The sequence below is a fragment of the Heteronotia binoei genome, chromosome 17, assembly GCF_032191835.1.
Source record: "Heteronotia binoei isolate CCM8104 ecotype False Entrance Well chromosome 17, APGP_CSIRO_Hbin_v1, whole genome shotgun sequence".
NCBI lineage: Eukaryota > Metazoa > Chordata > Lepidosauria > Squamata > Gekkonidae > Heteronotia > Heteronotia binoei.
In genome coordinates, this window is record NC_083239.1 from 39389153 (window position 1) to 39415931 (window position 26779).

Below are 26779 nucleotides of genomic sequence, written 5' to 3' on the forward strand. Positions count from 1 at the left end.
AGGGTTTCCCTTTCTGCAAAGTTTCCCCTTTTGCAAACTCCCGCCCCCCCCAAGACTTTGAAGAAACCTCATCCCCATCCACCGTGTGCCAAGCAGTTGCCGGCAAAGGGGTGGAATAGGTGGCGGGCAGCAGCAAGGCTGGCAGCAGAGAAGGCATCACTGTGGGGGAAAAGAAGCCCGCCGGGGTCCACACCATCTGGCAGAGCTCTTGGCTGCCCTCACGGCCTTCCTCCACCCCGTCCTGCAGGCCGGGCGTGACCCCCTCAGAGCTCCTCCTCTGCCACTCGCTGCCTGCCTCTCTCCAGCGGCCAACCCACCAAGGCTGAGGGGGGCAGGCTGCAGAGCTGCTTGTTTCTCCCCCCACCCCAGCACCCAATCTCTCATTTTACCTCAGAGGCGGAGCGGGCGGTGCCGCTGCGCTGCTGCCGCCTCTTCTCCGCTTCACCGTAGCTGCTCCTCCGAGATGGGCTCAGAAGGACCCGGACTCGCGGCTCGCCACGCTCCTTGGCGCTGTTTCCCCCCTCCCCCCACTTCCGTTTTTTTGGAGAGCGGGGGAAGAGGCTGTAAATCCTGGGGTCCCCCGCCAGGGCGGGAGGCTTGGGAAGCCTAGTAGGAGCTCACCTCTAAATTTTATTGCGCTCTTGCTTTCTTACTCCACCCCACTCAAAAAAAAAGACTTGCTTCTGGGCTTCATTGTTCAAACCCCCAGTGAGAATTCTGCTGAACTCTTAATATTTGACAAACTTTCAGAAATTAATTATCTTAAAACTGTTTTGCAACATATGGGTTTTGGCCCGCATTTTTAAAACTCTATAGCAGTCATCTACAAAGCCCCAAAAACTCAAATAAACATTAATAATTATAAATCATATGAGATATATTTATCAAGGGATACACGTCAAAGATGTCCCTTTTCTCCAATTTTATTTGCCCTTTCATTAGAACCCCTAGTACATGTGGTGTGCTCAGATCCAGAGATAGAAGGTATAACGGTAAATGGTAGTTCTCATAAGATCTGCCTTTTTGCGGATGACAAGGGTTTTTATTTAAGTAATCCCCTACAATCTCTAGCTAAGCTAATGAATTCTATAACCACATTTAGCAAATACTCATGTCCAAATCGGAATTTTTTCCAGTAACTGTTCCTCCAGATGTCTACCAACAAATCTCGCATTCATTTCCTTTTAAATGGGTCACTAAATCGTGGCGACACTTGGGTATTCATATCCCTCTGATACTAACAAAATTATTTGAATCAAATTATAAACCACTTTTCACAGCAACTAAAGCCAATCTAACCATATGGTCTAAACTTAATCTTAACCTTTTGGGAAAAATCGATTTGTTAAAAACATTTGTTCTACCTAAATTTCTTTTTTTTATTTCAAAACCTTTCCATACCGATACCATGTAACAACATGAAGGCTTGGCAAAAGTGTTTGTCATTGTTTTTATGGAATAATAAAAAAACAAAGATCTCCTTTCACTTACTTTCCAAACCAGTAGCTCAGGGCTGGTTGGGCGCACCAATCTTAGACAAATATTATGTGGCGGCCCAACTTTGTAATGTTCTGTTATATGCCAGAAAGGATTGTCAAATACCTTGGATTCAGATTGAATCAACAAGTATTTTTCCTATACGTCTTAATGAATTCTTATGGAATACTAAAGCAAATAGGAAAAAGTCATACTGACTAATCCATATTTACGTTTCACTCTGGAGATTTGGGACAAGTACAGGTCTTCTGTCATTCAACCTTCCACACCAGTAACGGCTTTTTTAGGTCAACCCTGGTTTCCTCCAGGACTTTCAACAGTAAATTTTAAGATTTGGAGGCAACAGAAAATTCTCAGGATTTCAGATGTCACTTAAAAAAAACCAATTGTGTACTCGCAGCCAGCTGGAATCTTAATTTAAAATTAATATCCCATGGTATGAATATCATCAACTACATGGTGTATTAAATAAAGTAATCCTGGTTATGCAGACGACAAATCAGCTAAATGCATTTGAGAAACTCATACAGAAAGAAAAAACAAACATGAGAGGAGTAATTTTGAAATTATATTTATTATTAAACCAGAAAAATTGGTCACTTTTCACGTCACAACAAAATGCATGGCACAAAGATTGTGCTATTCAGTTCTCAGATGAGCAATGGACTACAATTTGAACTTCGCCACTCCGTAAGTCTAAATCTACTATTTTTAAATTGCAGCAATACAAAATATTTTTTCGCTGGTATCTTACTCTACTTTCTTTAAGTCATGCAAAGCAGAGTTCTAATCCCCTCTGCTGGAAAGGATGTGGTGAAAAGGATCCTTCATACATTGCTGGTGGACTTGCCATAAAATTCAAACATTCTGGACTACATTAATAAACAAAATTGAAGCCATTGTCAATGAAACCATTCCTCGCACTCCTGAATCTATTCTTCTTAATTTTTGGCCAAGCAATAACTTTTCTCCTTTAAAAGCTGAACTTATTTCCCCACCGCTTTTGATGGGGAAAATTCTGTTGGCAAAATTTTGGAAAGTTGCTAGAATTCCATCCATAACTCTATGGTTCCAAAAGGTATGGGACATTGTAGTGCAAGACAAAATAGCTTCCCAGCTTATTCTCAGTGACAATCCTAAGGCAGGGAAAAAATGTATTGAAAAATGGGATGCTTTTCTTGAATTTGTTTATAATAACTCAACAAAGAAGTGTAAGATGCCCCCAAAATACCTGAACTTCGTTCTATATTAATAAGCACTTGCCAGGGTCTCTATACGGCCCCTTTACTTCAAACCTCTAGGTTAGGCTGAAGAAGAAGAAGATGATATTGGATTTATATCCCGCCCTCCACTCCGAAGAGTCTCAGAGAGGCTCACAATCTCCTTTACCTTCCCCTCCCCCCACAACAGACACCCTGTGAGGTAGATGAAGATATTGGATTTATATCCCGTCCTCCACTCCGAAGTGTCTCAGAGCGGCTCACAATCTCCTTTATCTCCCTCCCCCACAACAGACACCCTGTGAGGTAGGTGGGGCTGAGAGGGCTCTCACAGCAGCTGCCCTTTCAAGGACAACCTCTGCCAGAGCTATGGCTGACCCAAGGCCATTTCAGCAGGTGCAAGTGGAGGAGTGGGGAATCAAACCCGGTTCTCCCAGATAAGAGTCCACGCACTTAACCACTACACAAACTGAATGTTATGTTTTTTTTATAAAAACGTGGTATTGTTAAATTGTGTTCATCATAGCTTGTTTTTCTGTTTAATTTCCTTCATATATAATGTATTTTGTATTTTGCTTTTTATGTATATTTGAAAATAAAAAAATTAAGTATTAAAAAAAAGATTTGACAAACTTTCTAATATTTTCCCCACTATAAAAAGGGGGGGGGGACCAAAACATATAAAGCAGACAGATGGAAATCTTTCCCGTGTCACTATGACCACATAGGAAAAAGTCATTTTAAAAGTATGATGGGAGTCAGGTTTTATTATGACAGTTGTAATTCTCAAGTTCATGACAGGCACTTGTGTTTTTCCTTCATTTCCCTCTTGAAAGTTCCGGCACCTCTTTTTGCAGAAAAAAAGTCCTGTTGGGTCAAAGAAAAATAGGGCTGCTTGACCAAACCTGAAAACTGGCTAGAGGGCTACGGGTGGGGATTTCGGGAGACATTTGTAATATCAGTGGCATTGCTGCCGTCACCACATGGATGCAAAACCCAGAAATGAAAACAGGTGGTTCTAGGAAATTGCTAGAAGTGTGATATGCAGCAATCCTTTTTTAACATAACAACATTGCTATTTTTTAATTTTATTTTTCTGCAGCTGGTGCTGAAGAGACCTTTGCATTGCTGGATCCCGTTGGCTCATGGACCTTACATCTTTTATTCCAGCTAAAACTGGATTAAGAGGGAAATGTCAAAAACTTTCAGAATGTTTATTTTGCACTATGATGGGCACAAACCAGCTCATGAAGGAAAGTTCACAACAAATTTTGGCTGGTTAGTGGCTTGCAAACTGAAGTTCTCAAACTTGAAGACCTACCACAAACTTCCATTAATTTTAAGGCAGTTTGTAGTGGTTTGTGAAGAGCAGAAAGCAGGAGTTTAAATGGCTCAGAGCCATTTAAACTCCTGTTTCTGCTCTTCATGAAAACAGCTGAACAGGCAGAACCCCAATGTGTGCTCCCAAAGTAAAAACTTTTGTGTGCACAAAGTGTGTGCGTGGGCACTCAGTGCCACTCTTTCAGCTCTGAGGGATCGAGAAAAAACTCGTTTGATCCCTCAAAGCCAAAGCAACACTCGGCCTTTCCCTTCCCCTGCGCCCTCAGAGGACGTCGGGGGGGGGGGGGGGAACATGGCTCTTTCATCTCTGAGGGATGGGGGAAATTTCTCCAATCCCTCAAAGCCAAAGCAACACTCAGCCATCCCCTTCCCCTGCACCCTCAGAGGATGCAAAGGAGGGAAACGTGGCTCTTTTGACTCTGAGGGATGGGGGGAAATCCTCCGATCCCTCAAAGCTGAAGGAACACTTGGTCTTTCCCTTCCCCTGCACCCTCAGAGGACACGGGAAGACGGAAACACAGCTCTTTCGGCTCACCTCAGAACCAAAAGAGCGGCAGAGGCTCAGGGACAACACGAGTGGGGAAGGGGCACCCGCCCCTGCTGGGAGCTGGTGCCCTAGGCAATCACCTAGTTCGCCTACTCCCACGTGCCGGCTCTGCAGCTGAAGAGGTGGGGAGCAGAAAGCAGGAATGACAAAGCGACACAAAGCAGTTCTGTTTGCAACCCAACCTCCTAGGCTGTATCGGTTCACGGTTCAGTTCGCCATTTGACCACAAGCCAAAACATTTTTGTGGTTTGTGCCCATCCCTAATAGTTAGTAATGTCGAGTGCCTTAAAACTTGATGCTTGCTTCAGGTTTCCTTTGTGACAGTGTTTGCTCTCTGCTCCTAGTTTGTTTTTTTTCTTATGAAAAACTTTTGATTTATATTGCTTACATAATAATAATAATAATAATAATAATAATAATAATAATAATAATAATAATAAATTTATTCTTATATCCCGCCCTCCCCCGCCAAAGGCGGGCTCAGGGCGGCTCACAAGCATGGAATTCCATGGTTCAATAAAACAATACAATACAACAACAATTTTAAATGTGTTTACATGTGTTTATATATCAAAGATTTCAGGTTTTCACGGCTGGTAACATCATTAGGGTTTGTAGAATCTTTCGGGCTCAAGTGCCGTGTTCTACTGGAGAAAGTTTTCCTTCCAGACGTTTCGTTCTCAGCTGCGGAGAACATCCTCAGTGGCGTTGCAGCCGGAGCAGGCGCTCTGACCTTCTTGGCTGCTGTGCATTGTGTGAGGCCAGGGCTGCTGGAGAGCTGCTATTTCTAGGCTGGAGGGGGTGGGTTCCTTATCACTACCCTTCTAGGAAGCCCCACCAAACAATGGGCACATCTACAAACCTATTGCCCTTTACCACACCCCCTCCAGCCTAGAAATAGCAGCTCTCCAGCAGCCCTGGCCTCACTCAATGCACAGCAGCCAAGAAGGTCAGAGCGCCTGCTACGGCTGCAACGCCACTGAGGATGTTCTCCACAGCTGAGAACGAAACATCTGGAAGAAAAACTTTCTCCTGTAGAACACGGCACTTGAGCCCGAAAGATTCTACAAACCCTAATGTGTTTATATACTTTGGATTTCTGGCAAAATATTTAAATATAAAAATGGAGAACAATGAAAAAAAATAGCTGTAGCGGTTATATCAAGTCATTGATGGTATGAAAAACTGTGGCTTGGGTCTTTTTTTAGTTCAGTGCATGAATTGTGAGGGAAAATATATGGGGGCCCCTTATTTAATCCCACAAGCCCCACACTCTCGACTCCTCTCAATATTAGTCCCTCTCACTGGGCTTCATAAGCACAGCTGTTTTTGCAGTAGGACTGCCAATCCCCAGGTGGGGGCAGGGGATCCCCTGGTTTGGAAGCCCTCCCCCCACTTCAGGGTCATCAGAAAGTGGGAGGGAGATGTCTGCTGGCCACTCCATTATTCGCTATGAAGATTGATTCCCCTAGAGTGTAATGGAAAATTGATCCGTGGGTATCTGGGGCTCTGGGGGGGGAGCTGTTTGTTGAGGTAGAGGCACCAAACTTTGAGCATAGCATCTGCTGACTCTCCTCAAAACACCCTCCGAGTTTCAAAAAGATTGGGCCAGGGGATCCAATTCTATGAACCCCAAAAGAAGGTGGCCTTATTCTTCATTATTCCGAATGGAGGTAAGGCATTTAAAAGTTGTGTGGTCCCTTTCAATACGATGGCCAGAACGCCCTTTGGAGTTCAATTGTACTTGCCACACCTTTGCTCCTGGTTCCACCCCCAAAGTCTCCTAGCTCCACCCCCAAAGTCCCCAAATATTTCTTGAGTCGGACTTGGCAACTCTATTTTGCAGAATGATAAGCCAAGTGCCATCAAGTCCCTGCTGATTTATGGTGGCCTTATGAATTAACGACTTCCAAAATGTGTTATCATTCACATCCTTGCTCGGGCCTCACAAACTGAGGGCTGTGGCTTCCTTGACTGAGTCAATCCATTCAATGTTGAGTCTTCCTTTTTTGCTGCTGCCTTCAACTTCTCCTGGCTTTATTGTCTTCTCCAGCGAGTCTTGTCTTCTTGTAATGTGACCAAAGTACAACAGCCTCAGTTTAGTCATGTTAGCTTCTAGGGGGAATTCAGGCTTGGTTTGATTTAGAACCCATTTTTTTTTTTTTTGTCTTTTTGGTGGTCCACAGTATCCATAAAACTTTCCTCCAATAAAAAAGGTCAAGGTAGTCCCCTGTGCAAGCACCAGTCGTTTCCAACTCTGGAGTGATGTCACATCACGTTTTCATGGCAGACTTTTTTTTTACGGGGTGGTTTGCCATGGCCTTCCCCAGTCATCTACGCTTCTCCCCCGCCCCAGCAAGCTGGGTACTCATTTTACTGACCTCGGAAGGATGGAAGGCTGAGTCAACCTGGAGCTGGCTACCTGAATCCAGCTTCAGCCAGGATCGAACTCAGGTCGTGAGCAGAGAGTTCGGATTGCAGTACTGCAGCTTTACCACTTTGCGCCACGGGGCTGTTTTTCCTCCAATACCACACTTCAAATGAGTCTACATTCTTCCTATATGCTTTCTTTATTATCCAGATTTCACATTCATACATAGCAATGGGGGAATATACCACAGTCATTTACCTCCTTGCTTGTTTGCAGTTCTCTAAAGTTTAACTATAATCATTACAATATCTTCAGTTTACCCGCTAATCTTTGCTCTCCCTCTTGTTCCTTTGTTATCTCAGCTATTTTAATCTTGTTTCCCGTCACTTGACATTTTCTTGTTAAGTCCTTATCGTTCTCGTGATGGCATGTCGATTTTTATCCCTTCTCACACCAAGGTTCCCCACCCACTCCGCATCATGCTTTTTTGATTCCTGGTTGTCCTTTTCTGTATTAATTGACTTTCGCAACAGATGGCCTTTTGGGTGATACAGTGGTGTGGATTTTATTACAGAGAGAGGCTGCAGTTTTTCAGGCAGGGATTCTGAAACCACAACAAGCTAATCTTTTGAGCCTTGTCCCAGTCTCACGCTCCTCTCCTCCACAGGGCTTCTGTCTGATTTTGAACAAGCTACTGCTGGGCTGCAACTCACTCCGCAAGCAGAAACTTCCTGTGGCAAGCAGAAACTCGTTTTCAGAGGATCTTGCTTGCCATGCAAAAGAGGCAGAGCGAATCGCAGCCCCGCGGCAGCTTGTGTGAAATCGGAAGAAAGCCCTGTGGAGAAGCAGAGTGTGAGACCAGGACAAGGCTAGTGGGGAATTGGTCCAGGGCATCTTTCCTCTCAGAGCAGCATGCACTAGACAGCCTGGTTGCCTCCCAATCCATATGCTGGCCCTCCTCCTCCTCTCTCACCCATTGGCCCCATTCCTTTATTGGCAAATCACTATGTCCAGGATTTGGGGGGGAATGGCTGAGGACTCTGCTGGTGGGGGGGGGCACAGATAGGCAGGTGTAGCTTCCACAATGGGGGCCCAGGCAAGCAGATGATGGGGGGAGGCAAGCAGAAATCCATCAATGTGGGGGGGGAGGAGACGAGACAAGATCTGATGATGTTGGGGAAGGTGAGACAAGAGCAGAGAGCCAACAATATGGGGGGAAGGAGAGCAGATACCTGACCATATGGGGCAGGATGGTGAGAGGGCAAGCAGAGAGTTGAAATAAAAAATATGACGTAAAGAAAATAAAGTTTTGGGGGGAAGAGGAGAAAAGGTGAAAAGGGAAAACATATAGGTGGGGAGATGAGGAAAACCAGGGCTTTTTTTGTAGCAGGAACTCCTTTGCATGTTAGGCCACACACCCTTGATGCAGCCAATCCTCTTGGAGCTTCCAGTAGGTCCTGTACTAAGAGCCCTGTAAGCTCTTGGAGGATTGGCTACAGCAGGGGTGTGTGGCCTAATATGCAAAGGAGTTCCTGTTACAAAAAAAGCCCTGGAGGAAACAAAAAGGGTGAGTGTGTAGGCATAGAAGCTGCCTAAACAAAAAGGGGGGAAACCAAGAAAGAAAAAAGTGGGGTAACCTCCTGTGAGTCCTGACAGATCCTCTACTTGTCTACATACTGATAGCAAAGTTGGTCAATTTTTCGGATACTTAAATCAAGTGACTGGGACTGTGAGCAGGTAAGACAGATTTTTCTACAAATCTGAATAGAGCCCTGTGTATGCAGAAAATGTGAAATCTAAAAGAAAAATACATTTGGAGTTTTTAACCCCCCCCCCCCCCAAAAAAAAAAAAATGATAAAAAGGAACACCTGCACATTTCAACAACATAATCTCTCAGTGGCTGTTGCTAGGCAATCACAGCATTCTAAGCTCGGTGCTGTCAAAACAAGAGAGGGGGAGGGACCTTTCCAGGCATATTTTGGCCTTTGAGGGATGACTCAATGGGGCCAGACCTAACTAGGGTTGCCAGCTTCAGGTTGGGAAATTCCTGGGAATTCTGTGGCAGAGTCTGAGGAGAGCAGGATTTGAGGAGAAGAGAAGCCTCATCAGGATGTAACACCATGGAGTCCACTGTTCAAAGCAAGCATTTTCTCCAGGGTGACAAATGTCTGTTGTCTGGAGTTCAGTTGTAATACTGGTATATCCCCAGGTCCCACTTAGAAGTTGGCAACCTTAGGCCTGGCAGCAACCTCTGAATGACTTGATACCAGCTGACTTGCATACCTCAACTGGGCCTGGTTGCTTACTATTGTTCAACAGCAGCTAGGCTTCCCAACCCTCCCGCCCTGGCGGGGGACCCCAGAATTTCCAGCCTCTTCCCCCGCTCCCCAAAAAAATGGAAGCGGGGGAGGGGGGAAACGGCACCAAGGAGCGTGGCGAGCTGCCCCATCTTGGAGCGGGCGATGCTGCTGCGCTGCTGCCGCCTTTTCTCCGCTCACCGTAGCTGCTCCTCCGAGATGGGCTCAGGCTGAGCCCATCTCGGAAGAGCAGCTAAGGTGAAGCAGAGAAGAGGCGGCAGCAGCGCAGTGGCATCGCCCACTCCACTCCGCCTCTGAGGTAAAATCAGAGGAGGGGAGGGTGGAGGCAGGCCAGGAGCGTGGCGAGCCGCGAATCTGGGTCCTTCTAGGACCCGGACTCGCAGCTCGCCACGCTCTTGGCCTGCCTCCACCCTCCCCTTCTCTGATTTCACCTCAGAGGCGGAGCAGAGTGGGCGACGCCACTGCGCTGCCGCCTTTTCTCCGCTTCACCATAGCTGCTCCTCCGAGATGGGCTCAGCCTGAGCCCCTCTCAGAGGAGCAGCTACAGTGAGCGGAGAAGAGGCGGCAGCTGCGCAGCAGCGTCGCCCGCTCCGCTCCGCCTCTGAGGTGAAATCAGAGAAGGGGAGGGTGGAGGGAAGGAAGGCATTTAAAAAGTTGTGAGGTCCCTTTAATAGTGATGGACAGAACTCCCTTTGGAGTTCAATTGTGCTTGTCACACCCTTGCTCCTAGCTCCACCCCAGTGTCTCCTGGCTCCACCCCCAAAGTCCCCAGATATTTCTGGAATTGGACTTGGCAACCCTAACAGCAGCCAAAATCTTCAAGTCAGTGTGGAATAGTGGTTACAGCTTCAGAGTCTGGTGTGGGAGACCAGGTTTGAATCCCCATCTTGTTGTTGAAGCTCACTTGGGTGGTTTTGGACCCGTCACATTTCAGCCCAACGTACCTCACAGGGACTCTGCTGGGGGTGGGGCACAGATAGGCATGTGTAGCTTCCTCAATGGGGGCCCAGGCAAGCAGATGATGGGGGGAGGCAAGCAGAAATCCATAAAGAGGAGAGGAGAATAATGTCTTGGTCCCTGCTGTGGAGACTAGTGGAATATAAAGGAAGTAAAAAAAATAAATATAGCTGAAGAAGGGAGGCAAATACATGGTAGGCTGGTGAATGACTGAGAACAAGAAAATGAGGCAGGTAAAGGCAGGCCTCAGATTCAGCAGGAGCTCACAAGAGCACAGCTCCTGAACCTTTCTGAGGGTTCCCCCTCCTCCTCCCACCTTGTCCATTGAATAGTAGATGCAACTGCATAACAATCCCTGGATGAGCTCCACCACCTATTTTTCTACAAAGCCACCCCTGGGTAAAGTGGAGAGGATATGGGAGTAACCAGGGGCAGGAAAGAGAAAATGTGGGGCAGGGCATACAGAGGAAAGTGAGGTGCCATGACTGTTCAGCTAAAATTGACTGAAAGAATATTTGATTTAAAAATGCCTCATCTTGTACTCTGTTCCCTTTCCTAACAACAGAGACTCAGGCACACACAATTATCATGAGTAACTGCGTAACGCTACCCAACTTCCTGCCCTCCCAAACCCACACTGCTTAGAGGATGATGTAGATTAATCACACACGCACACACACAGAGAGAGATTGCCATATAGAATCAAAAGCAAAGGGAGAGAATAAGGAGGTGGAAACGGAACAGCAAAAGACACTGGCCGCTGTGGACAGAAATTGAAGAAGCCATCTTTTCTCCTTTCCAGATTCCTTGCACTATTACTCTGAGGACAATCCAGCGCTGGATTGTGGGACATTGTTTCACTTCACTCCAGGTCAGTGGCTAGGGTTGCCAGGTCTGTGTTGGAAAATACCTGGAGTCTTTGGGGGTGGATCCAGGAGAGGGTGGAGTTTGAGGAGGGGAGAACCCTCAGCATGGCATAGTGCCCTAGAGTCCACCCTTCCAAGTAGCCATTTCCTCCAGGGGAGCTGATCTCTGCCAGCTGGAGATCAGTTGTAAAAGCAAGAGACCTCCAGGCCCCACCTGGAGGCTGTGTAAACCAAACAGAGAGTCACAGCTAAGAGCAGAAAAAGAAAACCCAGAAGGATTACATGATAACCAGCCTCACAAAAGAAAAAAAAAACCCTGATCCAATAAATTAGAGATTCTCAATATTCTCTTATCACTCTCATACAAAATGTCTTCCACAAGTCATACCCTGACAGCAAACACCATTATAGAGTGCAACAGAAGGACATAAATGAAATGCAGTCCAATCCTGGAAAAACACCAGAAAAATCCTTCCATTTGTAAAGGTGTCCCCAGTCCAATTCCTGAAGAGACTATGTGATGGTAAAAATTCCACAAAGTTCAGTAGTCTTGTACTGTAGTCTTTAGGAACATAGCAAACACAGCGACGAGGTAGTACCTTTATCTTCCCTCATTTCGATAGAAGCTTGGACCAGCTTTTCTAACAATGTCAGAGCATGGCAAAATTCCAGAATTTTAGTACACAATTAAGTTTCAATTTACAGGTCTTGACTGGGTGCTTCCCAGTCTGTGATTTGGGACCCAAAATTGGATTGCAAACAATGTTCCCTCTAAACTTCAGTCTTGTGAGCAACAATTCTACTTTGTGAGCTACTGGCATTACCATACCATACCATACCAAACCTTTAATAGCATAACAGTTGCAAATAAAAATACACAGAATATAAAAATTTAAACATTGGAGATAAAATCAAAATGAAACCGAGCTTACAGATGCATTCATACATGGTCAGATTTAAATTTAAAGATGTCAGTCAAAAATTTTGCCACCGCCTCGCTAACCTCCCCCTCAGTATTGTTCAATAAATAATAACAGGGTGGCAGAATAGACAATACTGGGGAGAAAGAAAGCTTGCAAAATAAATCTTTTTGGAGATTATGATAAAAGGAACAATCAAGCAATATATGCTGAATTGAGTCGGGAATATTAGCTCCACAGGAACAGAGTCTGTTGAACATATGAAGCTGCCTTATACTGAATCAGATCCTTGGTCCATCAAAGTCAGTATTGTCTTCTCAGACTGGCAGCGGCTCTCCAGGGTCTCAAGCTGAGGATTTTCACGCCTACTTGCCTGGACCCTTTTTGGAGATACCAGGGATTGAACCTGGGACCTTCTGCTTACCAAGCAGATGCTCTACCACTGAGCCACAGTCCCTCCTGTTGCCTAAAGGGACTCGATGACATCTCCCGTGTAAAACTTTGGAGGGAAACGCATTTAGTCTAGCCAACATAAATGCCCTGCGATGACTTGGAATGGTTAAGTTTGATAGATAATGGGGCATTTTGCCGCAGAAAGCATAAAGACCTAAGGAAGCTGGGGAGCAAATATAAGGGTCTGTTGGATGTAGTTTCGTTTCCTCCGACTCCAACAGTCTCAGCTACTGGCATTAAAGTTGTGAGCTACTGCATAAATTAGTGTGCTCTGGGGTCATCCTTCCTGAGCTAAGACAAAAATGTGTGAGCTGGAGGCTAAAAATCTGTGAGCTGGCTCACACTAATTCAGCGTAGAGGGAACACTGATTGAAAAGCCTCTGATGGTGAATCATGAGCCATCCCTCCCCTTTCCATTACTCTCTTTTGCAAACCAAAATCTGACCCTGGAAACAGTATCTTCCATGACATACATTAGTTCCTATTTTTTCTTCACTGCATATGCACATTGATAAAATAAAACATGTCCCGATGGTTATATAGCATGCTTCTTGGAATCATACAGGGGATTAGAGGGGCTAATGAAGAAAGAAAGGGAGGTCAAAGGCTGGATTGTTCAGGGCTTTTTTGTAGCAGGAGCTCCTTAGCATATTAGGCTACACCATATTAGGCTACACTATTTCTCCAGCCTAGAAATAGCAGCTCTCCAGCAGCCCTGGCCTCACTCAATGCATAGCAGCCAAGAAGGTCAAAGCGCCTGCTCTGGCTGCAACGCCACTGAGGATGTTCTCCGCAGCCAAGAACGAAATGTCTGGAAGAAAAACTTTCTCCAGTAGAACACGGCACTTGAGCCCGAAAGATTCTACAAACCCTAACAAACCATAGTTTTGCAGAGCCCCAAAGTGTATGATTCTTGGTTCCCTCCACTGAATCCTAAAACGGCTGCTGCAGAAGAGTTCCAGCTGCATTTGCAGGAACAACAGGAAAAAAACCTTACCTTTTCGCCGAGAACTCTGCATCTGCCATGCTTCCTTGTTGGAGGCTATTTGTATCCTTTCACAAAGTAAAAGTGTCTTTCCAGAAAGCCTCCCCCCCCCCCCCCCAATTCCTTTTGTCAGCCGTTACAGGGACTTATGACAAGCATGCCTATTGAAAACAATAGCAGGAGGGCCTTGCTGCCTAAAGGCCAAAAATGCCTATTGATTTGCATAGGTGCCATTGAAATAAAGCACCCAGAAGTTTCAAAGAAAAGGTGGACTGGATTAAAAGAAACTTCCCTGGACCTGGAATGAGATCCTCCGGAGTGGAATGATGATTCCTGGGAGTAGAAATGATGTCAGCCCTGTTGAGTTTGCACTGCTACAGTAGCATTAGGTTCTGCTGGGCATTCTGTAGATTCCCATATGAAGGGCTTTTTTTGTAGCAGGAACTCCTTTGCATAATTAAGCCACACACCCCTGATGCAGCCATTCCTCAAAGAACTTACAGTAGGCCCTGTACTAAGAGCCCTGTAAGCTTTTGGAGGATTGGCTACATCAGGGGTGTGTGGCTTATTATGCTAAGGAGTTCCTGCTACAAAAAAAAAAAGCCCTGGCCATATGTTATGTAACATGTTATGCTGGACTTGCACAAGTTCCCATCCCTCTCATTTTCAGTTTCTATTGCAGAGATTTTTCTGGTTTTACTTTGGTTCTGTTGGGCTTGCACTGCCACAGTGACACTGGGTTCTGCTGAGCTTCTGCACATTGCCATTTGTTCGGCTGGGCTTGCAAAATGCCCCCCCCCCCTTCGGTTTCTACTGTAGAGATTCTTTGGTTTGACTTTGGTTCTATTTTGCTTGGCACATTACCTTGTGGTACTACTGAGATTATTGGGTTCTGGAATGGTTCTATTGAGCTTGTTGCTGGTTCTTCCAAGGGAGACATTTGACCAGTGGTTGCTGTTTGCAGGCACTGATGCTTTCACCCTGGAAGTAACTTCGAGGTTTTCCCTTCTCCATAGGAAATAATGGAGGATTGCTGGGGGCAGTTTGTTCAGAGGCCCATCTAATTGGACTCCATGGTCCCATCTACTTGAAATCTGGTGGTTTTATAAAAGATAGGTGCTAGAAGCCCTGGTGCAATTTTGGTGCATTTATCTTTAAAAACAACCCTCCAGGCCAAATTGATGGGGAATATAGACCCCAAAAATTCAGATATCTTCCCAAACGCAAACACACACAAACACAATCCAAATCCAAATACCATATCAGTATTTGGAATTCAGGAATCTTGGGAATATTGATGGTCAGAGCATTTTTTGTAGAAAAAGCCCAGAATGAACTCATTTGCATATTAGGCCACACCCCTGACATCGCCATGGTTTTGTAGAAAAAGCCCAGCAGGAACTCATTTGTGTATTAAGCCACACCCCCTGATGCCAAGACAACCAGAACTGCATTCTAGTGCCTTCCTGCTCAAGAAAAGCCCTGCTGATGGTTTTTTGGTCCAATATATCTGAAACGGGGTGGGGGGAACCTGATTTTTATTTTTATTTTGCACGCCCTAAGTCGAATGCTTCTGATAGCCAGATGCTGGGCACACATTCAAGGGCAAAACTGTCCTTTTCATGGACTGCTTGTGAAGCTCCACCAGCAATTGGTTAGTTGCTGTTGGATACTGATTACTCAAGTAGGTGGACAATGGTCTGACCCCACTAGGCACTACTTATGTTCTTGTGCTTTTCATCCAGGAGAAGATAGAGGACAAGACTGAAAGAAAACCTCCCTGAAAGGAAATGGAGAATACAACTCTACCTGTCAGTCTTTTCTGGGCTAATTTCAGTTTCATAAATGAACGGTCTGCATTCTCGCTAAGCTTGCAAAAAGGGCTACGCATCTCCTCCATGGTCATCTACAGCCTTGCCTTCTTCTTGGGGGTCATCGGAAATGGGCTGGTCATTTTCATCACCGGCTTCCGTATGAAGAAGACAGTCAGCATCATCTGGTTCCTCAACTTGGCTATTGCTGATTTCACCTGCACCTTCTTCCTTCCGCTGAGCATTGCCCACCTCGCTTTGGCCTATCAGTGGCCATTTGGTGAGGTCATGTGCAAGGTCAGCCCTTCCATGATTATCCTCAACCTCCATGCCAGCGTTTACTTCCTCATGATCATTAGTGTAGACCGTTGTATTTCCGTGAGATGTCCCGTGTGGGCTCGGAATCACCGGACCCCCCGCCTGGCTACCTTTGTGGCTTTGGGTACCTGGATTCTGGCACTGGCACTATGTTCTCAAAACCTCTATTTCAGGAAGACCTCGAGTATTGGTCATATAGTCTTTTGCTATAAGGAATACAGCAGTGATAGGGAGCAAGCAAAAATCATCCACCGTGCCACAGTGATCAACCGGTTCATCTTAACCTTTGCCATTCCCTTCAGCGTTATCATTGTTTGCTACAGGGTGATTATTCTGCAGCTTAGGAGGAACAGCTCAGCTTGGTCAAACAAGCCCTTCAAGGTGATAACTGCAGTGATCGTGGCCTTTTTCATCTGCTGGTTTCCCTATCAAGTTTTCTGTTTTCTTGAGGTTCAAGCCCATGAGGACCCAAACCTGAATTCTATAGTCAATCATTTTTTCCCTTTGATAGCCAGCTTGGCCTTCATCAACAGTGGTCTCAACCCCATCCTGTATGTCTTCGTGGGGCGTGAGATCAAGGAAAGGCTGAAACGCTCCATCCTCTCAGTATTTGAGAATGCCTTTTCTGAGGAGATCAACTGGAGCACAAGACAAAAAAAAATGACTGATGATGTGACCCATTGCAATATAATTATTTTCAGACTGGACACTTTCTCACCAACTGGAGAAGAACAGGAAGTCTCATGCATGGATGAAGACAGAAAATAGAACAAAGAGACCTAATTCAGTGTTAAAATTATCCAGATCTTGCTAGAATCAAGAGAACTATGGGAAGGGGGAGGATTAGGAACGCTCTCTAAACCTGGCTTTAACCGGGCATAATTAAAAATGTTTACCTTATAGGTAAATTTGCTCTTAGATGTTGTTCACTATGCCTTTAGGGGGCAGGATGGTACCTATGGAAACTGGAATAATCATTTTCTAACCAGTTGCAGCCAGAATCCACTTTGCGAAATATCGGCTGTTGGAAATACCCCTGTCTTGAAGGAGTGATTCTTCAAATTTGGGGATCTAGCAAAAATAAGATAATCTGTTCATGAGTCTGGGTGAGAGTGAGGCATGATATTGCATTTTTTTAAAAAGCAGAGACATTAGTTTGTTCTGTGGTTCTGGGATGAATTCCATGTGCTGGTTCTTATCTTGGGCCTGTATATCTGAAGGACTGACTGCACTATGTTTGTCAAACAGGAATGTATTGATTTTGCTTCAGTGTATTTCTATAGAGATAATACTTTTCTCCAGTATATAACAGTGTGTTTCTTTTGTTTTCCCCCCATACTGAATTAATAACTGTTTCATATTTTCCCCCTCTAGTGCTAATGTTTTATCAACAATACTAGTATCTATCTAATGTCATACTAATAGCTATCTAACGGCCTGGAATCTATCTAATGTCAATACTATCTATCTCATGTCAATACTAATCTTTATCTAATGGCCTGAAATCTAGGAGAACCATTGCTGGTCTTTACTAAACAGATCAGGAAAAGTTTTTCTACATACCAAAATCAGGGCTGGAAAGGGCTGACAATTACGTGGATGAAGACTCTGTAAATATTACTTCCAATATTCATTGTTATCAGGGGTAGAATTCTAGCAGGAGCTCCTTTGCATATTAGGCAATGATGATGTAACCAGTCCTCCAAGAGCTTGCAAGGCTCTTTTTTGTAAACTCTTGGTGGATTGGCTGCATCACGGGTGTGGTCTAATATGCAAAGGAGCTCCTGCTAGAATTCCACCCCTGATTGTTATGATTAAAAGTGGCAAGAATGTACTGTGTAATTTTAGAGGGCATATGAGTATTGATAACTTTTGATGGCTTTAGAAGTTATAAAGTCATTAATTAACAAAGAATGTAAGTCCTATTAAACAGGACAGTTACTTATCATTGAAATTATTTTGAAATCGGATGAATTGCCAAATTCCCTGTGGCCGCTGGCAGGGGACTATTTTGGTACCATAGAGTTTTCCCCCAAATTGCCAGAGTGTCCCCACATGAAACCATAGACTTCCCCACAAATTCCTAGAGTGTCCCCGCATGATGTGCCTGCCACAATACATCACTTCTGGGCACTCCACATGCCACATGGTGACAGGACTCTTTGAGGGTGGGGATCCCCCTCCCCCAACAGCCTCCTCCCTGCTGGCAGGTTGGCGCCCATCCAGCTGTGGGATCCCTCACCCTTGGTGGGAACTCTGCAATCCTGTGAATATCAGAGTCCTTGATTGGTTATCAGCTTCTTAAAGGAAGCAACTTGCCCTGTGTGACCCCATGTGCTCTTGGGTAATACAACTATAGAACACCCTAAGGTAACTTTCTAAGGTAAGGAGACTGCCTGATATTTAACATCTGCCAGAAGGCCATAGAAATGGACCTCTTCCCATCACCCATCATTTCCTCACTAAACCAGCATATACACTCATTTTTTCCACAAAAATGCCGAGCCTGATATCCAGGGAGAAGTGCCAGCTGCCTAAATTGACCAAGGAGAGCTTCTGTTTTCTGGTCCTCTATCTTATCTCAACTGCTGGTGATGACCAATGATATCCCTAACTTAGTAGGTCCAAAATCCCTTTAGCCAAGGTACAAAAACACCCTTCTGCTTGCTTGCTTGTTTGATGAATTATAAACTATTTCAGAGAAAGAGTATTTCAGAGTATTTCAGGCTATTTCAGAGTAAGATAATCAATGGATTCATGCAATTGGTCTCCTTATTTTGTAACTATATATGTAGAATTAATAGTTGGTAGTATCATATTTGTGAATTTTTAAAAAAACAAACCTTTGGAGGCTTGAATTTAATTTTAAACAGTTTTTTCCTCTTGGGAAGGAGATTGTAAATCATTTTAAGATTCCTTAACAAAGAGAAAAGCAGAGTATGAAAACAACTCTTCTGCTTTAACAACACAGACACGAGCAAACACAATCACTGCAAGGGGCTCACGTTTGGTGCATTGTGCAACATCGCCCAACTTCTTGCCCTCCCAAGCCCACAATGTTTAGAGGCTGATGTAGATTATCAGACATGGCCACACCCTCTAATAGCCATCGAATGAGTAGAATCAAACGGCAAAGAGAGAGGCACAGAGGTGGAAGTGGAACCACACAGAAGATGTTGGCTGTTATAGACAGAAGTTGAATAAGCCATCTTTTCTTCTTTCCAAATTCCTTTAACTTTACTCCAACAGCAATCCTGGAGCATTGTTTGGCTTCACTCAAGGTCAGTGTCAACAAAGCTGAGGCCAAATGAACCGTCTGTGAGGTAAAGAGCACTTTTTTTACCCTAGCAAGTACTTCCGGGGGCCTGGCGATTCTTGGCTCAGAGCTGTGCTTCTTCTCTCTTGCCTTTTCCTCAGACCACTTGGGTCTTTTTAAAGTGTAGTTCAGTGCTTGAATTATGAGGAAAAGGCTGGGGGGAGGGGCTTTCTTTCTTTCTTTTTTGTATTTAACCAAGGGGGGAATTGCAAAGGAAACAAGAAGATCAGTTGTACTGCATATACCTAATATATCAATAAAGATCTAGCAATCCAGGGGTGTAATTCTAGTAGGAGCTCCTTTGCATATTATGCCACACTCCCTGATGTAGCCAATCCTCCAAGACCTTACAAGGCTCTTTTTTGTAAGCTCTTGGAGGATTGGCTACAGCAGGGACTCAAAATTTTAAATACTTGGGGATCACTTTTAACCACAAGTTAAGCTGGGTTTCACATCGTAACAACACCGTCAACTTGGCTAAATGTTCAGCTGCTCAAATTAAACAGTTTTTTCTTTGCAATTAGTTCCAGCAGCTATTAAAGTGTTCAAAGCCAAAACGCTTGCCCAAATCCTCTATGGTATCCCTATTTGGATCTCAGCTTTTACCAGGAAAGTGGAGGGCATTCAAGCCTCATTCTTTAGACAAATTCTTGGTTTGCCAAAATGTGTGTCCTACTTTGCTCTCTGCTCTGAAGTGGGTCAGTCTTTGGTGGAGACAAAAGCCTGGATTGCAGTGTTTAAATTCTGGCTCAAAATTCATTTTAGAACAGATCCCAACAGCCTTCTTGATTGTATGAAAAGAGACCCATATATTTCATCCTGGACAGCAGTGCTTCTGTCTAAACTCAATCAATTGGGGTTAGAGGTAGATGATTTTTCTACCGCTGATGAGTCATATATCTTCAGATGTATTAAACTGAGACTATGGGAATCGGAGGATACGAAATTACGGCCAACTGACCCTTATATTTGCTCTCCAGCTTCCTTAGGTCTTTATGCTTTTTGTGGCAAAATGCCCAATTATCTATCAGACCTAACCACTCCAAGTCATCGCAGGGCATTTATGTTGGCTAGACTAAACGCGTTTCCCTCCAAAGTTTTACAAGGGAGATATCAGCGAGTCCCTTTAGCCGACAGACTTTGCTCCTGTGGAGCAAATACCCCTGACTCAATCCAGCATATATTGCTTGATTGTTCTTTATACCATAACCTCCGTAAAGATTTATTTGGCAAGCTTTCTTTTTCTCCAGATTTGTCTATTCTGCCACCCTGTTATTATTTATTGAGTGATACTGAGGGGGTGGTTAGTGAGGCTGTGGCAAAATTTCTGGCTGACATCCTTAAATTTAATTCTGACCATGTTTGAATGCATCTGTAAGCTCGGTTTTATCTTGATTTTATCTCCAATGTTTAAATTTTAATATTCTGTGTATTTTTATCTGAATCTATTATGCCATTAAAGGTTTGGTATGGTATGGTACAGCAGGGGTGTGTGGCTGAATATGCAAAGGAGCTCCTGCTAGAATTCCACCCCTGCAGCAAACTATAACACACTCTAATCATATGTGTGTGTAAAGTACCATCAAGTCATAGCTGCAAGGGGCTCACACGGCAACTGAGAAGCAGAGGTGTTTGGCTGTTGCCTTCTTCTGCAGTCCTCTTTGGAGGTCTTCCATCCAAGAGCTAACCAGAGCTGACCCTTCTTAGCTGCCAAGATCAGGCTGTACCACACCAAATAGTCATTATCTTATTTGCCAACAAAATGAACCAGATTTTACATATTGATGCTATTTGTCTTGAAAGTATATTTCCCCCCCCCCCCTAATGGAACCATGAGGTATTTTTAAGATGTCTCCCAACACCTTCAACACGTTGTGCCAATATTTTTGCTACTAGAGATGACCACCATATATGAAAGAAATAGTTCCTTTTCCCTTTTACATCTCCAACGTCCTTTGAAGATTTTGTTTCCTATTTTTGTAAATCTGTCAAACAGGGGTTTTTTTGAGCAGGAAAGCAATTCTGACTGGCTTGATCTCAGAGGGTGTGGTCTAATATACAAATGAGTTCCTGCTGGCCTTTTTCTACAAAAAAAGCCCTGCTGTCAGATATCATCTATACATTATTTTCTCATATGTGTGTGTGTGTGTATTTTTATATATTACTCTTTATATTTAAGTCATTTTTAATGTCTTTATGCAGAGTGATTCATTTGTCATTTGAAATCTTAATCAATAAACCTCCCCCCCCGCCATCTTGTCTTATAAATTAATGGTTTCTTGTCAGTTTATAATAAAACCCAGAGACAGTGGACAGTAATTTAAATTGTTTTGGGTTCATTAACAATAATCTAAGCCCCTGAGAGTACAAGAAGATCCATATGAGACCGCTTAGCATTTCTCAAACTTTTAATCTGAAGACACTGAAATTTTGAAGGACATGTATTACCTGCTTTTGAGTTGACTTTGTGTAAGCTAATCTCTACAATATTGAATGAAACCTACTAACCCTATTAACCATACTCCAAAACCCCTGGGTTTTTGGTTCAGTAATAAGGATCCTAAGATCACTCTTTTAAAAAGGTAAAGATAGTCCCCTGTGCAAGCACCAATTGTTTCCGACTCTGGGGTGACGTTGCTTTCACAATGTTTTCACAACAGACTTTTTATGGGGTGGTTTGCCATTGCCTTCCCCAGTCATCTACACTTTCCCCCCAGCAAGCTGGGCACTCATTTGACCTACCTTGGAAGAATGGAAGGCTGAGTCGACCTGGAGCCGGCTACCTGAACCCAGCTTCCACCGGGATAGAACTCAGGTTGTGACTGAGCAGAGAGCTCAGACTGCAGTTTTACCACTCTGCGCCACGGTGCTACAAGATCACTCTAGCAATTGTGAAATTTGTCTCCTACCTTTTAGCCCTTGCATTTAAAAAAATAAGAAAGAAGTGGTTTTTGCTCCTCAAGATCTGTGAATTAATAAGCTTCTAACGGTACAAAAGGAACTAACCTTATAAATTCTAAATTTATCCAAGGTTTGAACATCTCTTGATCAAAGACTGGCATAAATTCTTCTCCTGAAAGGACAGGCATGCATAGTGAGTGCTTTAAGTCTAAAGATCTCTGACCTATCTCCCAGTCTCATACTATGGCTTCACAGATATCATATTCAAATACTAGCCAGGGTCAACTCTACTTAGCTTCTGAGATCTGGGCAATCCAGGCCAGGTCCACTCCCTTAACTCCTCTAAATAATATTAGTCCCTCTCTCTGACCTTCATATGCCCAGCTATGTTCTTGCAGAACAACAGGGCTTTTTTTGAGCAGGAACGTTGTTCCAGCAGGCATGGTATCAGGGGGTGTGGCTTAATATGCTAATGAATTCCTGCTGGGCTTTTTGTACCAAAAAAGCCCTGCGGTACAACAAACATATCATTCCTATGTAGATAGATCCAGGTGGGCAGCCATGTTGGTCTGAAGTAGCAGAACAAAACTGGAGTCCGGTAGCACCTGCAAGAAAAGCCCCGTGGCGCAAAGTGCTAAAGCTGCAGTCCAAACTCTCTGCTTATGACCTGAGTTCGATCCTGGTGGAAGCTGGGTTCAGGTAGCCAGCTCAAGGTTGACTCAGCCTTCCATCCTTCTGAGGTCGGTAAAATGAGTACCCGGCTTGCTGGGGGGGAAGTGTAGATGACTGGGGGAGGCCAGGGCAAACCACCCCGTAAAAAAAGTCTTCCATGAAAACATTGTGATGCGACGTCACCCCAGAATCGGAAGCGACTGGTGCTTGCACGGGGGACTACCTTTACCTTTAGCGCCAATAAGGGCAACAAAGGTTTATTGAGAATGGAAGCTTTCATGTGAATGCACACTTCATCAGACAATGAAATACTGTACAGTGAGTAGTGCTACATATAGCTTGTGGGTAGTGGTTAAGCACACAGAATAGTACAAACCCACCCTACTGTGGCTAATCCAACGAACGATGCAATCCTATGCAGAGTTGCCCAAGCTGAAATCCATTGAAATCAATGGATTCAGGAGGCTTTGCCACTAGACTCCATTTCTCACTAGACTTCCAGTTGGATAGCCCAGGCTAGCCTGATCTAGGGTTACCATTCCCCCAGCAGTGTCAGGGAAACCCCTGGCTTCCAAGGCTTTAGCCCACTGCCAGCCAGCTGGCCAGTGGGGGAAGCCCCATCCCCAAGCAGGAACATTACCATGTGACATCCCCAATGTGATGACATCACCCCAAAGTGACATCATTGTGCTGAGGATGTTGCACAGGGACACTCTGGTATTTGGGCATACACTATGGTTTTGAGGGTGAAAAAAACAACATAGTTTGCCCAAATACCATAATGTCCCTGGCATGTCATCAGTGGTGTCATGACATCATGTCAGGGTGACATCATGTCAGGGTGACAAAGTATCTCGCTCCAGCAAAAGCAAGACTTGCCAACCCTAGCCTGATCTCATCTGGTCTTGGAAGCTAAACAGAGACAACCCTGGCTAGTAGTAGTAGAAGAAGATGATATTGGATTTATATCCCACCCTATACTCTGAATTTCAGAGTCTCAGAGTGGTCACAATCTCCTTGACCTTCCTCCCCCAACAGACACCCTGTGGGGTAGGTGGGGCTGAGAGAGCTCTTACAGCAGCTGCCCTTTCAGGGACAACTCCTACGAGAGCTATGGCTGACCCAAGGCCATCCCAGCAGCTGCAAGTGGAGGAGTGGGGAATCAAATCCGGTTCTCCCAGATAAGAGTCTGCCCTTTCAAGGACAACTCCTACGAGAGCTATGGCTGACCCAAGGCCATTCCAGCAGCTGCAAGTGGAGGAGTGGGGAATCAAATCCGGTTCTCCCAGATAAGAGTTTGCACAGTTTCCCACTACACCAAACTGGCTCTCTTGGATCTCCAGGATTGCTACACAGAGGCAGGCAATGGCAAACTATCTCTGTGTGTCTCTTGCCCTTAAAACCCCAAGAGGGGCTACCATAAGTCAGGTGCAATTTGATAGCACTATCCACCATCACCAGACTCCTCTCAAATCATACAGTAAAAGGACATCGAGAGCATCAGAACAAAGTTTGAGTCCCGTGGCACCTTGAAGACCAACCAAGTTTTATTTCAGGTATGAGCTTTCACGTGCACACACGCACTGAAATGGAATTTACCAGTCCATACATGGAAGGCAGAGTATGAACACCAAATTAGCGTACAACATAATGAAGATGTTTTAACAGACTGAAGACCAAACAGCTGGTTTGATATGGTCGCCGTTGTTTGGGTTTAATTCCGGGGAGTGGAGGGAAATGAAGCAATAAATATGTCAAAATTGGAGATAGACGTGTAAATAAGGAGCATGAGACCGGAACAAGGCTAGTGGGGAATCGGCCTCTGTGTGTATGATCTTGAAAGCATTGGATGGCTTTTACATTTGCTTCGTCACTAATTGCTGCTTAGCTAATCAATGCGCTAGATCCAGGTGAACCTCCATGCTTGAGAGGGGACAGATGGAGCATGACAACAGGGTCTCAGGTAATTACTCTCAGTGCTCCACAATTGAGAATGATATATTCCCATGGTGCTTCTGTCCGATTTTGCACATGCTGCCGCAGAGCTTTGATTTGCCCTGCCTCTTTCCCAAGTTCTCTCCACGGCTTCAAAATCTGATTTTCAGAGAACCCTACAACCGCAAAGGGTACTTGGGAAAGAGGTGAGGCACATTGCAGCCCCGTGGCACCATGTGCAAAATCCGGCAGATGCACACGAGACTGCGACAAGGCTAGTGGGGAATCGGCCATAAAGAATCCTTGAACACAGTGGTTTCGTACACACTAATGCCTGTTCATGATATTAAGGAAACTGTCTAGATTTATAACATTCAATGTCCTTCTCAGCTTCAGTGGATGGCTGATCAAATGGTTGTTTCACATTGGATTTCTCCTCGTGGAGATTATATTTTGTAGACTACAGGCTGAATATCCATCCATGTGACTTCTCTGAGTAAATGGGGGTGGGGAAGATATTTGCATTCTTAGGAAGGGAAAGTCACTTTTGAAAGATATAGGAACCTTCTTTCTCTTGATGTGATCCAAGCGAGGTTCTTTAGATGGCAAGTCACTCCCTGATGTTTAGCTCCATTCTGCTACTGGCACGAGTCTGGGGTCCCTCCTCACCCGTGTTAACGTCCTCAGGTACAAAGAAAACATTCGCAAAACTTTTGTTAAACAGAAGAACAAGGGACATCTTGAAGACCTGCTGGAATTTCTCCCCAACAAAAACATAGAAAATGGGAGTGAAACAAATATTGAAACCCGCTCCAGTTAGCCCCAAGACATACAGAACCTGTATTACTACTTTAGGCATATCTGGAAGCAAAAGCGAACCGAAGTAGAGATGGCAAGGAAGCCAGCAGATGAAGAAGGAGGCCACGGCAACCGCCAAGACTCTGAAAGGCTTCCTGTTCTTCGCCCACCTTTTCTTCTTCATCTCCCATCCTATCCCACAGTAGCAGCCCATGATGATGCAGAAGGGGATCAAGAAACCCAGCAGGAACCGGACCAAAAAGAGAATCAAGTGAATGCGATCCCTCAGGGCTTTTATTCTGGGACCATCCCAGCCTCTGGAGAGAGCATAATTGTTGACACAATTGATCCTCCCGTTCTCTACTACTCGAGTCTCCCGGAAAGCCAGGTAGGGAAGGCTCAGAGTGAGGGAAGCGAACCAGACTCCTGCAATCAGTATCCGTGCCAGGGAAATAGTGCGGTTATGCTGGGACCAGATAGGGTGGCGGATGAGGAGGTAACGGTCCAAGCTGATAACGGTGAGGAGAAATACTGAGGTGAACATCCCCAGTGACGCGAGAGAGTTGATAACCTTGCACATAATTATGCCAAAGACCCAGTGGAAGCTGAGGAGGGTGTTGATGGCAAAGAAAGGTAGGACCATACAGGAGATTAAGTAAGCGAGAATCAGGTGGAGGAACCAGAGCGTATTCACTGTTCTCTTCATCTTCACTCCTAGTATCCAAAGGAAGACCCCATTGATCGATGTCCCAATCAGGAAGGATACTAAGATGAAGGTAGCGATGGCCACGTTCATGGGAGCTGTCTCTGCAGGAGAAAAACTGGCATTCGTTCTTGCAGCTGAGGCGTTCCTCCAAAGGATGGACATGTTTCCTGAGGAAAGATGGAAAGCTGATTAAGGATGGGATGGGAAGAGAGAATAGAGGAAAGAAGAAGAGACAAGAAGCCGTTGGAGGCATAGAATCTCTGGGGGGGGGAGGAAAAGGGGGAAAGTAATATTTCAGTCAACTTTATGCACTGTGCACTGTGCCAATAAACAGGGAGCATGAAAAATAACCAGCCAGCATGTGTGTGACTTCAAACAATGCTAAATCAGAAGTAAATCCCATTGAGGATAAGAGGCTTCCTCTCTCGTAAATGTGCTTAGTGTTCCCTCTAAGCCAGGGGTGTAGAACTTATTTGTTATGAGGGCTGGATCTGACATAAATGGGACCTGGCTGGGCTGGGCCACGTCAGGCCGGACCATGTGTGTACCGATTTAAGATTAGGTAGCAGAGATATGCTCAAATTCGTGTTTGATACATCAGTAACGCTGTCCAGCCATCTCATCTTTTGCCGTCCCCTTCTTCTTTTGCCTTCTGTCTTTCCCAGCATCAGGGTCTTCTCCAGTGAGTGCTTCCTTCTCATTTGGTAGCCAAAGTATTTAAGCTTCAGCTTCAGCATCTGACTTTTTAGGGAACAGTCAGGGTCGATTTCCCTGAGGACTGACTGATTTGATCTTCTTGCAGTCCAAGGGACTCTCAAGAGTCTTCTCCAGCACCACAGCTCAAAA

The 26779-nt window shown here is 44.8% G+C and overlaps 2 protein-coding genes across 2 annotated transcripts; one reads left to right on the forward strand and one right to left on the reverse strand.

Moving 5' to 3' along the window:
* The first annotated feature begins 15266 nt into the window (after positions 1-15266).
* LOC132585815 (chemerin-like receptor 1) lies at positions 15267-16373 on the forward strand. Its single transcript, XM_060257694.1, has one exon. It carries the CDS (start codon positions 15267-15269, stop codon positions 16371-16373), a length of 1107 nt encoding a protein of 368 aa, XP_060113677.1.
* An 8666-nt stretch (positions 16374-25039) lies between these two features.
* Positions 25040-26095, reverse strand: LOC132585816 (probable G-protein coupled receptor 33). Its single transcript, XM_060257695.1, has one exon. It carries the CDS (start codon positions 26093-26095, stop codon positions 25040-25042), a length of 1056 nt encoding a protein of 351 aa, XP_060113678.1.
* Positions 26096-26779: the final 684 nt, after the last annotated feature.